The 14,427-nt window shown below is 36.7% G+C and overlaps 1 protein-coding gene across 4 annotated transcripts in view; it reads left to right on the top strand.

The window, feature by feature from the left end:
• The window catches only part of LOC100723598 (tyrosine-protein kinase Fer), a 449,398-nt gene that overhangs the window by 359,670 nt on the left and 75,301 nt on the right, over positions 1 to 14,427 (top strand). Inside the window, exon 19 of one of the 4 annotated variants that reach the window (XM_063238108.1) lies at positions 384 to 14,012. The exons of the other annotated variants lie outside the window; for them this stretch is intronic. Coding sequence (XP_063094178.1) covers positions 384 to 415 — 32 coding nt within the window. The 3' untranslated portion in view covers positions 416 to 14,012. Of the gene's footprint in view, positions 1 to 383; positions 14,013 to 14,427 lie in introns of those variants that run through there. 4 annotated transcript variants of the gene reach the window in all.

The raw sequence follows: 14,427 nt of genomic DNA, 5'->3' as shown, positions 1-14,427 counted from the left end.
AGCCAGTGATAGCTTTTTGGCAATCATAGAGCTATTTCAACCTGTTAAGGGATTCTCTCAGGTCCTGAAATTGACTGAGGGCTCACAGTACTGGACACTGTGGACAGTGCTATACAGCTTGTTAGAGGATTCTAAATTTACCCCAAAGGAATATGATTTCTGAGACTATCTGAACAGTGTTTTAAGATGATAAGCCATCCAGTATAAGACAGAGATGACATGACACCAATTCCCAGCATCCAGAGGAAATTATAGTAGTTAAAGTTAAGACCTACTGCTCCCATCTCAAGACTGGCATAACTAGCTTCTAGATGTGCAAGGGATAGGAAAGATAACACGGCTAAGAGAACAGATAATATTTAGGATCTTTCCTCCAAGGTCAGCTGGAAGTCAAGACATGATGGAACTCCTCTAAAAGCAACTCCAGCCGAGGACACCAAGATAAGGATTAGAAGGACATTCAACTATGGCCAGAAGTGTCTAGCTGTTGAGTCTGTGGTCACCTGGATTCCAGGGAATGTGAGCTCTACATGACTGAAACAGCACAGAGACAATCATGTCATGGAAATGGAGCTGCACCTCATGCTTTGAGGACTACAGAGCTATAAAACTAAGACTGAAGTAATGATCAAGCAGGGCCCAGCTCACCTCAGCTAACTCTTGTAAGCTGACCTCCGGCAGTCTGATCCCCTCTCATCAAAGCTGGCGAATGTGTACCCTCCAGCTGCTCAGTTATACAACTTGCTTTCTTTCTTAAGGACTTGCCTAACCTTTATCTGTTCTTCAAACTCAAGTCCCTTACCATTTTCTCTTAAGATCTAATACAAGCTTTTTCCTGTTCAAAAGGGAGGGAGGATAATCTAAAAAATCATAATTTTCTTAGACCATTAAAGAGCTCTCTTCATAAGACAGCCAAGCAGTTTGACCTGTAAAAGGTGGCAAGCTCTTTGAGAAGACACGAAGCATGAAGGCGTAGTGCAGGAAGAGATAACAACTACCATAAATGTGGTTAAGTAGGAAACAACTGAAATTGTAAAGACATTTACAAGCAAAGTGTGAAATAGTGGGGCAGTCTTGGAACTCCAAGCACAGTGGCCATCTAAACTCGCTGGCTGTCATTCCCCCTGGGGTTCTGGTGAGTGCTCCTGACGACGGGAGGATGGGAGTACTCATGAAAGAGCTCTTCCTGGAGACATGCCAAGCTTTGTTACTAGAGCAAGTATAGAGCTTTTTTTATGAAGCCCACACAGTCAACCAGGAGGAAGCATAGGTCATGACTGATTGCTGCTGGAGAACAGACAACCAACTGCTTATGTCCTAGATCTTAAACATTTCTAAAATACAAAATCTATTTGCTTCTGAATCAGGAGCCCCCTAAACCCTACATGATCTAGGCCCATACTGAGTATCTAACAAGGAGGATAGATACAGGATGCTGAAAAACTCATCTTTTTGTTGAAAGAAAAGAGAAACATAAAAAAAAAAAAAACTTTTGCAAGATGCTGCTAAAATGGTGCCTAGAAGTAAACTTGTAGCATTCCATGCTTATATTAAAAAGAAGAAACTCATCAAATCAGTGCCTGAAAGAAACTCAAAAACAAAAAACCCCAAACTGTATAAGCACAAATGAGTAAATAACACACAGCAAAATTTGATGAAAGATATAAGAAATCAAAAGAAAAATAAAATGAAATATTAATTGCTTGGAGATATCAATATAAACAAGTAGTGTCTTCTAAATCAATGAAAAAATTAAAAAGACAAAGATTACTAATATCAGAAATGAAATAGGACATAATACCACTCAGTTATGTGTTAAAATGAAAATAAGAAAATATTACTAACTTCATGCCAGTAAGTTCACCAACTTGCATAAAATCTACAAATTTCTTGAAAGACACAAACTACAAAAACTCAGGAAGAAATAAATGTCAAAGAGCTTCATATTAATTAAAATGAATTTATAGTTTAAAAATCTTCCTACAAAAAGCTCTAGGCCCAGTGGTTTCACTGATTAATTTTACCAGACACTGATAGAAGGAATAGGTTTTATAAAAGAACTGCAAAATTAATTGGGTAATCAAAAAGAAAAGAAAAAGAAAATCAACTATGTCTGATTTGAAAAAATCCATATGATAATCGGATTAGATAAAGAAAAATATTTTTTGCAGCACTTAATATTCCCTGATGAAAGAAAATTCTCAACTAGGAATAGAAAGCAACATTCTCAACTGCAAAAGTGGGAGGATGGCAGCGTGGAGAACAGCACAGAAACAGCATTTCCAAGATTTGGTACCCAGATGATGGACCATGTGAGGAAAAGGAGGGAAGTGGGCCTCCAGGTCCCAGCAAGGATCTGAACTGAGAATCAAAGCCTGTGAGGAGACAGAAGAGAGAGACCTCGACACCGAAGAAGGAAGTGGCAAGTGACACTTTCTCCCGGAGTCCTGACTCACTGTGTGGGGAGACTGCTGGACCCTGCAAACACACACTGACTGCTGGCAACTCCAGTTATATAACCACAAGTACGGTTAAAGGTGGCAAAATAAGTTACCATAGTTTGTCATTTTCTAGGCTCTGTTTGATGCTGTTGTTATTGTGACTATTAATTTAGCCAAGGTGATATAATTGTTCTAATCAGTTGTTCTTCTGGTATGCCAAAAATGGGATTGCCTAAGGAACTTAAACAGTACTATAGGTCAGTTCCAAAGAAGCAGGGGCTGGGCCAAACAGGCAGCAACTTCTCAAACCCAATAAATGGAAGAGGTAGGATCTTGCAACAGATTTAAAACTCAAAAGCCAGCCACACATGGAGGATACCTTTGAGAATTAGTCACTTAAAATTTTCTAAATACTAGCAATAAAACTACCTGTCAACTACAAAAGTTTATTTATAAATAATGTATGGCTAGTATGATATTTGATATTTGAATAATAAATATATCTCCCCTAAGATCAGGATAAAAATAAAAATATCTACTCACAAAATGTTTATTCTCCTTTGCACCAGAAGCCACAAATGGTAAAATAAAGTAAGAAATAAAAGCATAAAATCTGACCAGAAAAAACTAAAATGATTTTTTTATCTGTAGCCATATAACTAATAATGTAAAATAAAATCCAGGAATTCCAAAAATCTACTAAAACTAATTAGTGAGATAAGCAAGGTCACAGGGAAAAAGGTCACCTCCCAAATTAACTAGATTCTACATACCAGCAAATAATTGGAAGCTGAAATTGAAAAAATACAATAGCATCAAAAATGAAATTTTTAGAATTAAATTAAGTGTATGTAAAAAAAAACTAACCTGAAAATTATGATCCTGTTAAGAGAAATTAATGGAGAGAGACATAAGAATGGGTTGAAACACTTGACATGATATCAGTTTTACACTTATGATCTATAAAGTTGATGCAATCTAATCCAAATATACCTTCGATATTGTCCAGCTGATCGTTTTTTATTTTAAAGAGAATAAAATCAAACTAAATAAAACAGAATAAAGCCAATCAGAACAGAACAATGAGAGTGATACAGGATTTCAAAACAAGATAATAGGAAATCAACAATGGCTACCATGGTGTCTCTTGTTTTCTTCAAAATAGTTGTCCATACCATGAAAGATAATAAAATCAAATAAAACAAAACAGAGCTAATCAAAATAAAACAATGAAGGCATTACAGGATTCAAAACCAGGTAATAGGAAATCAACAATGGCTACCATAATATTCTTGTTATCTTTAAAATAGCCATCCAACAGACATATAAGGCTGGCAGAATCATCAGCCTCAACCCCCTCCTTGCCCCACAGACCTAGGGGCCAGTGGGATCATCAGCCTTGCCCTCCTCCTCGCCCCATGGATCTAGAGGCTGGTGGGATCACTTTGCAAACCTCATTGGTGGGATCATCGGCCTCACCCCTCCTCCTCCTCTGACAGACCTAGGGGTTGGTGGAATTATCAGCCTCACACTTCCTCCTTGTTCTACAGACCTAAAGGCTGGTGGGATCATTGGCCTCACCCCTCCTCCTTGCCCCATGGACTTAGAGGCCAGTGGAATCATCAGTCGCACCTCCTCCTCACCCCACTGATAGAGGGGACTAGCAGAATTGCTGGTCTCCCCTCCTCCTTGCTCCACAACCTCAGAGACTAGTGGGATCATCAGTCACGCCCCCCCCACACACCAGAAGACCACAGCAGCCCACAGACAATTAGCAATCCCTTTCACCACCTGCAGAACTTTGGTGGGCTGTTGGGACCCTCACCCACACAGAGGACCCCAGCAGGCTTGTGCCAGTGTGGTGAAATTCCCCCTCAAATAGAGGGCCTCAATGGGTAAACAGGAACAGCAGTGAACTCCCTGCAAGCTATAAGATCTTGGTGACTCTGGCAAGAGTGTGAGTGAGTCTTCCTTCCATACAAAGAATACCAGGTGGAACACCAGAGGAAATCAAAAGGGCCTATAAAGATACCCAGTGACACAGTAGGGTCTCAGCTGAGGTATACACTACAGCCAGGTAGATCTGGCTGCCTGGAACAGCCTAAAGCTGTAGTAACAATAGGAACTAAGGATTGACTTCCATCAATACTCCTAGGCTAGTCAGCCTAGGAAGAATATAGGACTCACCCAACAGGCCCTACAGGAGGAATTCAGGTAACTGGCCCCTTCCCTTCATTGTGGGATCCAGCAGTTGAACAAACATTCACCACATAGTAGGACTCTAGGACACACATGATGCACAAGTGAGACTAGTGGGATTGAAAAGACCAAAATATTAACCCAAGAGGGGAAAATGACAAAACAAAAAAGCAAAATACAATCTCAAAGGTCCAGTCTGTTAGAAACAAACACAGGAGACATTGAAATAGAGGACATTAGAAGTCATACACCTGAAATTTCTGAAAAGATAGCAAGTAACATAAAGAAACAAATGCATGAAGCTATAGAGGAAACCAGATTAGAAATAATCTCTTATGTAAAGAAAGAAATGACAACCTTAATAAAGGAACTGCTCAGCATAACTAGAGAAGACATAGATTTAAAAAAATGTACAGGAGCATGGGAAAATGATGGAAACCTTGAATGAACAATATAGAAAAGAAACAGAATGGATGAAACAAATTCAAAGACATGCTAAGGAAATAAAAAATCCTACTGAAAGCTGGTGAAACCATTTAAATGAAGCTTCAGGACAGAATTTTGGACCTCGAGGACAGGATCACAGCTAGTGACCATAAAAGGAAAGAACTTTTAAAAATAACAGGACAGCTTCAAGACAAAGCAAAGAGAAATAATAAAAGACTAATAGAAATCAATGAAGATGCAGGAATCAAGGCAAATGACATCAGTAAACTATCTGCAGATGTAACAGCAAAAAATTTCTCAAACATGGGAAAAGAATCAGATATACATACAAATGAGGCATATAGAATGCCAAACAGTCATAACCAAAGTAAATATACACCCAGACACATAAAATAATTAAGATCTCAGAAATCCAGCATAAAAACAGAATACTAAAAGCTGGTAGGGAAAAGACACAAATCACCTATTAAGGAAAACTTATTAGAGTTATGGAAGACTTCTTAGCACAAACCCTCAAGTCAAGATGAAGAGTAAAGCATTTCAAGTTCTAAAAGAAAACAACTTTCTAACCAGATTGATGTACCCTGCAAAACTTTTTTTTTTGAAAATTAATGAAAGAATAAGATACTTCCATGACAAAGAACAACTGAAGATATTCATGTCCACCAAACCAACCCTAGAAAGAGTTCTGAAAGACATACTAGATAGAGATAAAAATGACTACAACTTTCAGAACAACAACAGAAAGAAATCACCAGACAGGTCAGGCAATTAAACAAGGGCGGAAAGCAGAAAACCAACCACAGAAAAATAACATGACAAAGTAGACCCAGTACATATCAGTTATATCCATCAATGTAAATGGTCTCAATTCACCAATTAAAAGAGTTAGGTTGACAGAATGGGTCAAGAAACAGGATCCAACAATACGCTGTACACAGGAAACACATCTGACTCAAAAGGAAACTCATAGACTAAACTTCAAAAGATGGAAAACAATATTCCATGTAATAGGAACCCAGAAAAAATCAAGGGTAGCTATTCTGTTTGCAGACACTCTGAACTTCAACCCAAAAATGATCAAAAGAGATAAAGAGGGTCACTACATACTTGTTAGTGGAAAAATTCAAGAGGAAGAGCTAACAATCATAAACATATATGCACCAAATATAGGAGCACTCAACTATATAAGACAAATACTAATATACATGAAAAACCAAATAGATAACAACACAATTGTAATAGGGAACCTTAATACCCCACTGTCAAAAAGAGATAGATAAACTAGACAAAAAGTTGGCAAAGAAATAACATAACAGAATAAAACCTCTGAGCAAATGGACTTAGTAGAAGTTTACCGACTGTTCCACTAAACCACACGAGAATATACATTCTTCTCAACTGCACATGGGACATTATCTAAAGTAGACCATATATAGCCCATTCTTAAGTAAATGCAAAGGGACTGAAATTATCCCGTGCATATTATGTGACCATAGTGCATTGAAATTGGAAATTAATGGCAATAGAAACTGTAAAATCTACATAAACACATGGAAATTAAATAAAAACCTCATGACCAACCAATGGGTTACAAATGAAATTAAAGAAGATATTAAACAATACCTATAATTCAATGAAAATGCAGATACAACATACTGAAACCTGTGGGACTCAATGAAAATTGTCCTAAAAGGGAAATACATAGCAATGAACTGTCACACCAGGAAAACAGAATGACCCCAAATAAACAACCTACTGCTACACATCAAGCTTTTAGAAGAAGAGCAAGTCAAGCCCAAAGCTAATAGAAGGAAGGGAATTATAAATATCAGAACAGAAATTAATGCAATTGAGACAAAGAAAACAATACAAAAAAATTAATGAATCAAAGAGCTGGCTCTTTGAGAGAATAAACAAAATTGATAAATCTCTAGCCAACTTTATCAGGAAAAAGGAATAGAAAGCTCAAATTCATGCAATAAGGAATGAAAAGGTATTGGGTCCTGACCTAGATCCCTGATCTCCCAAATGAGTGTATAGCAGAGGTTTAAATAAAATGAGACAACTGGTATGATTTTAGGGCTCTAGAAGGGTCAAAACCCTTTACCTGAGCTCAAGAGTCTGAGGGCTAAGACCAAGACTTCTCTGGACCACTCATTTTATTAGGTCCAACAACAAATGGTGGGGAAACTGAGGAAAGCACAGGCAAGGGGCCTGGGAGTCACTTCAAGGATGTTTTCAAGTAATAAATCATGTCAACTCAGTAACCCTGTCTTATCATGAAGCCATGGTAGGGGTGAGACTGTAGGAATAATTCCTGCAGCTTCAGTTTTTATCTACTTAATTGGGGTGTCCACACCCCATAGCAAGTGTCCACAGCTGTGGCTTTATCTTGCCCTTTGAGGTATCTCTGGCCTTACAGGCCACTACAGGCCTCAGCCAAGACCAGTGACTCATAGAGGTTCACTTACTATGAATCAGCTCCCATCACTAGGCAAGGGGCCAAGACCTAGGACAGACTCACAGATAAACATAGAAAGCCAATTGGTTAATTTTAAATCCTGCTTAGAGCCACTTTGTAGTGATCTCCCACAAAAAGGGTGAAATTACTACAGATCACATGGAAACTGAGAAGATCATGAACACCTACTTTGAAAATCTTTACTCATATATGGTGGAAAACACAAAGGAAATGGACAGATTTGTAGAAATATGAATTACCAAAGCTGAGTCAAGAAGATATAACAATTTTGAAAAACCCAATATCAGCTACTGAAATTGAAAACGTGATTAAAAACTTACCAACAAATAAAAGCAAAGGTCCCAATAGATTCACAGCTGAATGCTATAAGAAACTTGGAGAAGATTTAATGTCAATACTCCTCAAACTTTTCAATGAAATTGAAAGGGAAGCAATAATTCCTAACTCATTCCTGAAGACAAATATTATTCTGATACCAAAGCCAGACAAAGAACCAACCATAAAGGAGAACTATAGGATAATCTCTATCATGAACACTGATGCAAAAATTCTCAATAAAATATTGGCAAATAGAATGCAGCAAGTCATCAAGATTATACATCGTGACCAACTGGGATTTATTCCAGGAATGCAGGGATGGTTTAACATACACAAATCAATAAATGTAATATACCAACTCAACAGAGCCAAAGTCAAAAATCACAGGATCATCTCAATAGACACAGAAAAAAGCTTTTGATAAAGTCCAACACTTGTTCATGATAAACCCTACAGAAACTTGGAATAGATAGTATCTACCTCAATCTGATAAAAGCTATATATGACAATCCAACAGCCAACATTATACTAAATGGACAAAAACTGAAAGCTTCTACTCTAAAATCAGGAACAAGACAAGGATGTCTGCTATAACCACTCCTATTCAGTATAGTTCTGGAAACATTAGCCACAGAAATCAGACAAGAAAAAGAAATAAAAGGAATAAAAATAGGAAAAGAAGTTAAATTATCATTATTTACAGATGACATGATATTTTGCATAGAAGACTCAAAAAACTCGATTAAAAGACTACTAGAGGTAGTAAATGCAGCAGCACGGCTGGATACAAAGTCAACACTCAAAAATCAATAGCATTCTTGTATACAAGCAACAATCTCACTGAGAGAGAAATTACAGAAATGATACCTTTCATAATAGTATCCAAAATAGTGAAATATTTAGGAATCAACCTAACAAAGGATGTAAAAGACCTATACTATAATACTTTAATATTATAATACTTTTAAAAAGGAGATTGAAGAGGACATCAGAAAATGGAATGATATTCCTTGCTCTTGGTTAGAAGAACTAACATTGTAAAAATGGCCCTACTCCCAAAACTGTTATACAGATTTAATGCAATCCTGATCAAAATGCCATTATTGTACCTCATAGATCTAGAGAAAACAATACTAAAATTCACCTGGAATAGCAAAGGCAATTCTGGGCAACAAAGGCAAGGCAGGAGGCATCACAATTCCTGACTTGAAATTACATTACAAAGCTATAGTGATAAAATTAGTATGTTACTGGCAAAAAAAAAAAAAAACCTGAGGATCAATGGCACAGATTAGAAGATGCAGACACAACTATAAAGACACTCAATCACCTTATCTTTAATAAAGGGGCTAAACGTGTTCACTGGAAGAAAGATACCCTCTTTAATAAACATTGCTGGAAAAATTGGCTTTCCACATGCCAAAGACTGAAACTAGACTCATGCCAATCACCATGCACTAAACTAGAGTCAGAATGGATCAAAGATTAAATATTAAAGCAGAAACATTCAGTCTACTGGAAGAGAGAGTAGGTAGAAATCTTGAAGACATAGGGATAGGCAAAGAGTTCATGAACAAAATACATGGGAAATACTTCAAAGAATCAACAACTGGGATCTCATCTTTCGGTACTTCAAAAGAAATCACCAACAGAGTGAAGAGAAAACCCACAGAATGGGAAAAAATTTTAAACAGCTGTTCTTCAGACAAAGGACTTCTATCTAGAACACATAACGAATTGAAAAACACCAGGCCTCCCAAATTCAAGACCCAATCCAAAAATGTGCATCTGAAATGAACATGCACTTCTCAGAAGAAATACAAATGGCAAATAAATACGTGAAAATGCTCAGCATCACTAGTCATTCAAGAAATGCAAATTAAAACAACACTGCGACGGGCTAGAGATTTGCCTGGCAAATGCAAGGTCCTGAGTTCAGTCCCCAGTACCAAAAACAAAACAAAACACTGAGATTTCACCTCACTCCAGAAAGAATGGCTGCCATCAGGAAATCAACTGATAACAAATATTGGTGGGCCTGTGGGGGAAAAAGGAACACTTTTCCACTGCTGGTTGAAGTATAGACAGATGCAATCATTGTGGAAATTAGTGTGGAGACTCCTCAAAAAACTAGGATCGGGGGCCTGGGGATTTAGCTCAGCGGCATAAGCGCCTGCCTTGCAAGCAGGTAGTCGTGAGTTCGATCCCTGGTACCGATAAAAACAAAAAAGACAAAAAAAAAAAAAAAAAAAAACTAGGATCGGAAGTCCCATTTAATCCAGATATTCCTCTTCTTGGTATTTTCCCAGAAAAACTGAAAATTTCATGCCACAGAGATATATTTGTATCCATGTTTATAACAGCACAATTTGTAATTGTTAAATCTTGGCAACAACCAAAATTCCCATCAACAGCAGAATCGATAAAAAAGATGTGTTTATACAATGGAATTTTACTCAGCTATAAAAAACAATAATGTTGAGGCTTTTATAGGTAAATGGAGGCAACTTGAGATCATACTCCTAAGTGAAATAAATCAAAGTCACATTTATAAATAGAGTATTGCCTCCCTAGTATAAAAAATAATAATCTGAAAGAGTAATAAGATCCAAAATATACAACAGATATTGTACTAATGAAAGGGAAAGGAAGTGCTAAAAAGGACAGAACTAAGATGGGGGGGAAGAAAGGAAAAAATTATATGTATGTTGGTAAACATATATGAATGTATGTATGTATATGTATACTAGACAGACAGTGATACTACTAATCTGTTAGCTCATCAAAAAGAACAGTTTGTGCTGTCATTGTTTGATTGATCACTTTTGTGCCTAGATTGTATCACATGAACAATTACTTCTAAAATAACAATATGCAATATATTAACTAGTGTTAATTCCCTACTTTAAAAAAAAGTCTTTATCATTTCCATCCTTGTTTTCTGTTTTGCTTTTTAAAATAAAAAAAATCTGCCCATACCTTCAGACATAATAAAATCAAACAAAACAAGACAGGAAAAAACCAAACTAACAAAACAATGAAAGTGATACAGGAATTCAAAACAAGATTGTAGGAAATTAACAGCGGTTACCATCTTCCTTTTCCCTTTTTAGATGTTTCCTCCCCTATCATTTTTACAATATTTAATGTACATTTTGGATCTCAATAACTCCTTCAGTTTTTTATACTAGGGAGATAACATGATGTTTGCCCATATAAGTCTGAAACATTTCATCCATGAGTATATCTCAAGTTGCATCCATTTACCTACAAGAGCCTCAAGATTAGCCTTCATTATAGCTGAGTAGTTTCCCGTTGTATGAAAATATCATATCTTTCTTTTCCATTCTGTGATTGGTGGGCAAGCTACTCCCGCATTACTCTGGCTTCCTGTCATATGCTACATTGTTTTCTCTCCTTTGACTTTGGTCTGTGAATTTCCTCTTGAGTTAGATGTGTTTCTTGTATACAGCACATCGATGGATCTTTTTTCTTGACCCACTTTCCCTGTTTCTTTTTATTGGTGAATTGACGCCATCTACATTAAAGGTTACAGCTGGCATCCACTGGCTGTCTCTACACACTATCCTCCTGCTGTTGGCTCCCTGCTTTTCCCCTTTGTTCAATTGCTACCCGTTTGGCAACCCCCTGTGCTCTGTCCAGCTAATCTTATAATTTATATGTTAAATCAACAGATCTAGAGTAAGCAAAATTTTGTAAAACAAAGACTTATACTACTTATGTTAAAACTACAGTGAACAGTGTGGTATTTGCGTAAAGATAGACACAGAGCCCAATGGAATCAAATCATGATCCCGAAATAGGTCCACAGAAAGTCTACTGATCAGATCAAGGTGCCAGGACAACGGGCTATTTCAAAATAAAAGCTTTTGCCACTTTCCATAAAACTTTGCTAACACTTTTCACCAAATAAAGATTAATGTTAATGGGATTATAGACTATGAAGGAAGAATTATAAAAACTCTAAAAGAAAATATATGAGAAAATCTTTGTGACTTTGGGCTAGGCAAAAATTTTAAATATAACAAGTACAAATCATGAAAGAAATGGTAAACTGAACTTTCTGGGAACCTAAAACTTTTTCTCTTTGAAAGATATTTGTAATGAAATGAAGAAAATGAAAGAATGGGTGAAACTATCACTAAGCACGGATTTGGTAAAGGTCTTGGCTCAATAATATATGTGGAAATTTTAGGTCTCATTAATAAGACAAACCAATTTTTTAGAATAAAAAGACTTAAATCAACATTTTATCAAGAAAATTTTTCAACATCACTAGAAAACACATAAAAAGAATACTTAATGTTGTTAATCATCAAGGAAATAAGAACTTCAACCTCAAAGGAAACCCCACCCTAAAGGAAACTATAGACTAACATTTCTGATTATAAGTGTCAGGGTTCTCTACAGCAAAAGAATCAGTAGAAAATGCACTGTAATTATGCAAAGGCATTAGGTAGGCTTACAAGATCAGAGGCAGGAAAATCTACAATGGCTGTTTGCACACAGAACCAAAGATCTAGTAGCTGTGTGGCCAATCTAAGGTAAAAACCACAGAAAAACAAAGATCAAGTATGCAACACCAGTCCAAGACTGGAGGTCAGGAAGCTCATTGAACAGTCAGCAGTGACAGTGTGCTCTGCAAGGCATTAGACACTTGAAGACATATGTCTGAAGGTAATGGCAGCAAAGCACAGGCCCACTCAGGAAGATCGGGGCTCTTCAAAAAACACTTCCTTCTTCTTTTCCCTTTACTCCAGGCAACAAGTCTGTTCTACCGTTTGATGTCACCCACGTTGGGATGGGCCTTTCTCCCTCAATTTGCTGGACTAAATTTCAGTCATCCACAGACACACTTGGAACTCTGCTTTAATGATCTGTTAGCCATTTCTTCAAATTGACATTCACGATTTTTTGACATATCATGATTTTTTTTGACGTACGATTAATAGCCACACTGATGAACATATATTTAAAAATTTTCAATAAAACACTAGCAAGTCAAATCCAATAGCTTGTCAAGAGCTCAGGCCAGGCATGGTGGCACACACCTGGAATCCCAACACTCAGAGGCTGAGGCAAGAGGATCACTGTGAGTTCAAGGCCAGTTTAGGCTACATAGTGAATTCAAGGCCAGTCTGAGCTACATAGTAAGACCTTGTCTCAAAAAAACAAAAACAACTCACCTGATCAGACTGGATTTATTTCAGAGACCCAAGAATGGTTTAACATACATAAATCAATAGATGTAATATAGATGTTCAATAGAACAAAGGACAAAAATCACAATCATCTTAATAGCTGTAAAAAAATAACCATTTGTTCTCCCCACCAGGGAGAAAGGAAGGAGGTCATTTGCCCCTGTAGGACAGTGGCATGCAGGCTGGGAGAGAAGACCTCCCCCCACACACACCCCATAAGCAATCTGCTGATTTGGAGGAACACAGGCTGAGGTGATAACAACAGAAGTAAAGAAACAACCTAAAGCTTGTATTGTCTGATTGACTTTGCAAGCCTAAAGCCAGTTCTCTGAACAACTACTTAGAGGATAACAATTTGCAATAGTAACTCTTGTGGATTGCCTACTGTCTTATCACTATTTTTTCTTTTGTGCTGTTTTATTGTTCTGTTTTATTCCTTTTAAAATAAAAAAGCATTGGATAAAATTCAACATCCTCTGATGATAAAAACTGAACAATTTGGATCCAGAAGGATTGCACCTCAACATAATAATGATTATGTAAGATGATTACTAAAGGTTGAGGGAGTGCTGGTTAAAAGACATTAGATAATAGATGCCAAACACAATTAGAAGGAATATGTTCCATAGCACAGAATTACAGTATAGAGTGACTATTGTTCGTAAGAACCTGTTATACATTTTGAGAGAGAAAAGAGGAGCTAGAAGGCTCCAAACATTAAAGAAATAAGAAATAGAAGGAAATCCTAAGCACTTTGATTTGATGCAGGCATTCTCCGTGCTTTCATGTGTTAAAATATCACACTGAACTCTGCTAATATATATAATAGATGTAAATAAAAAATAATATATATGGAAATAATAAAAGATCAAAGTGAATACTCCAAATAAAATAGCTAAACTTCGAAAAACTGGCATTATTACTACTGGCAAGGGAGTTGAACAACTGGAAATTTCAAAGTAGCACAGAAAATAATTTGAATTTTTAAAAAATAAAGTTAAGCATGTTCTTATCACCTAAGCAATAAAATTCACTTTTAGATTAAAAAAATGAAATCAAAGGACTTTAGAAAGACTTATTGCAAAAGCATTATGTTAAGTGAAATAAAGCCAAACACAAAAGACTTTACAGCATATGCCTTATTTTTTGTGATATCCTGAAAAGGCCTAAAATATTATAACAACAAACACTTCATTGATCTAGGTGTGGTGGCACATGCCTAGAATCCTAGCACTCTGGACGGTTGAGGCAGGAGGATCACAAATTCAAGCCCAGCCTGGGCAACGTATTAAGTAAAGTGAGACCTTGCCTCAAA

This window comes from Cavia porcellus, unplaced genomic scaffold (genome assembly GCF_034190915.1).
Source record: "Cavia porcellus strain 051 isolate PalLab524CR breed Dunkin Hartley unplaced genomic scaffold, mCavPor4.1 scaffold_27, whole genome shotgun sequence".
Taxonomy (NCBI): domain Eukaryota; kingdom Metazoa; phylum Chordata; class Mammalia; order Rodentia; family Caviidae; genus Cavia; species Cavia porcellus.
The sequence above is the reverse complement of the archived record's forward strand: the minus strand, read 5'-3'. Positions and strand labels throughout refer to the sequence as shown.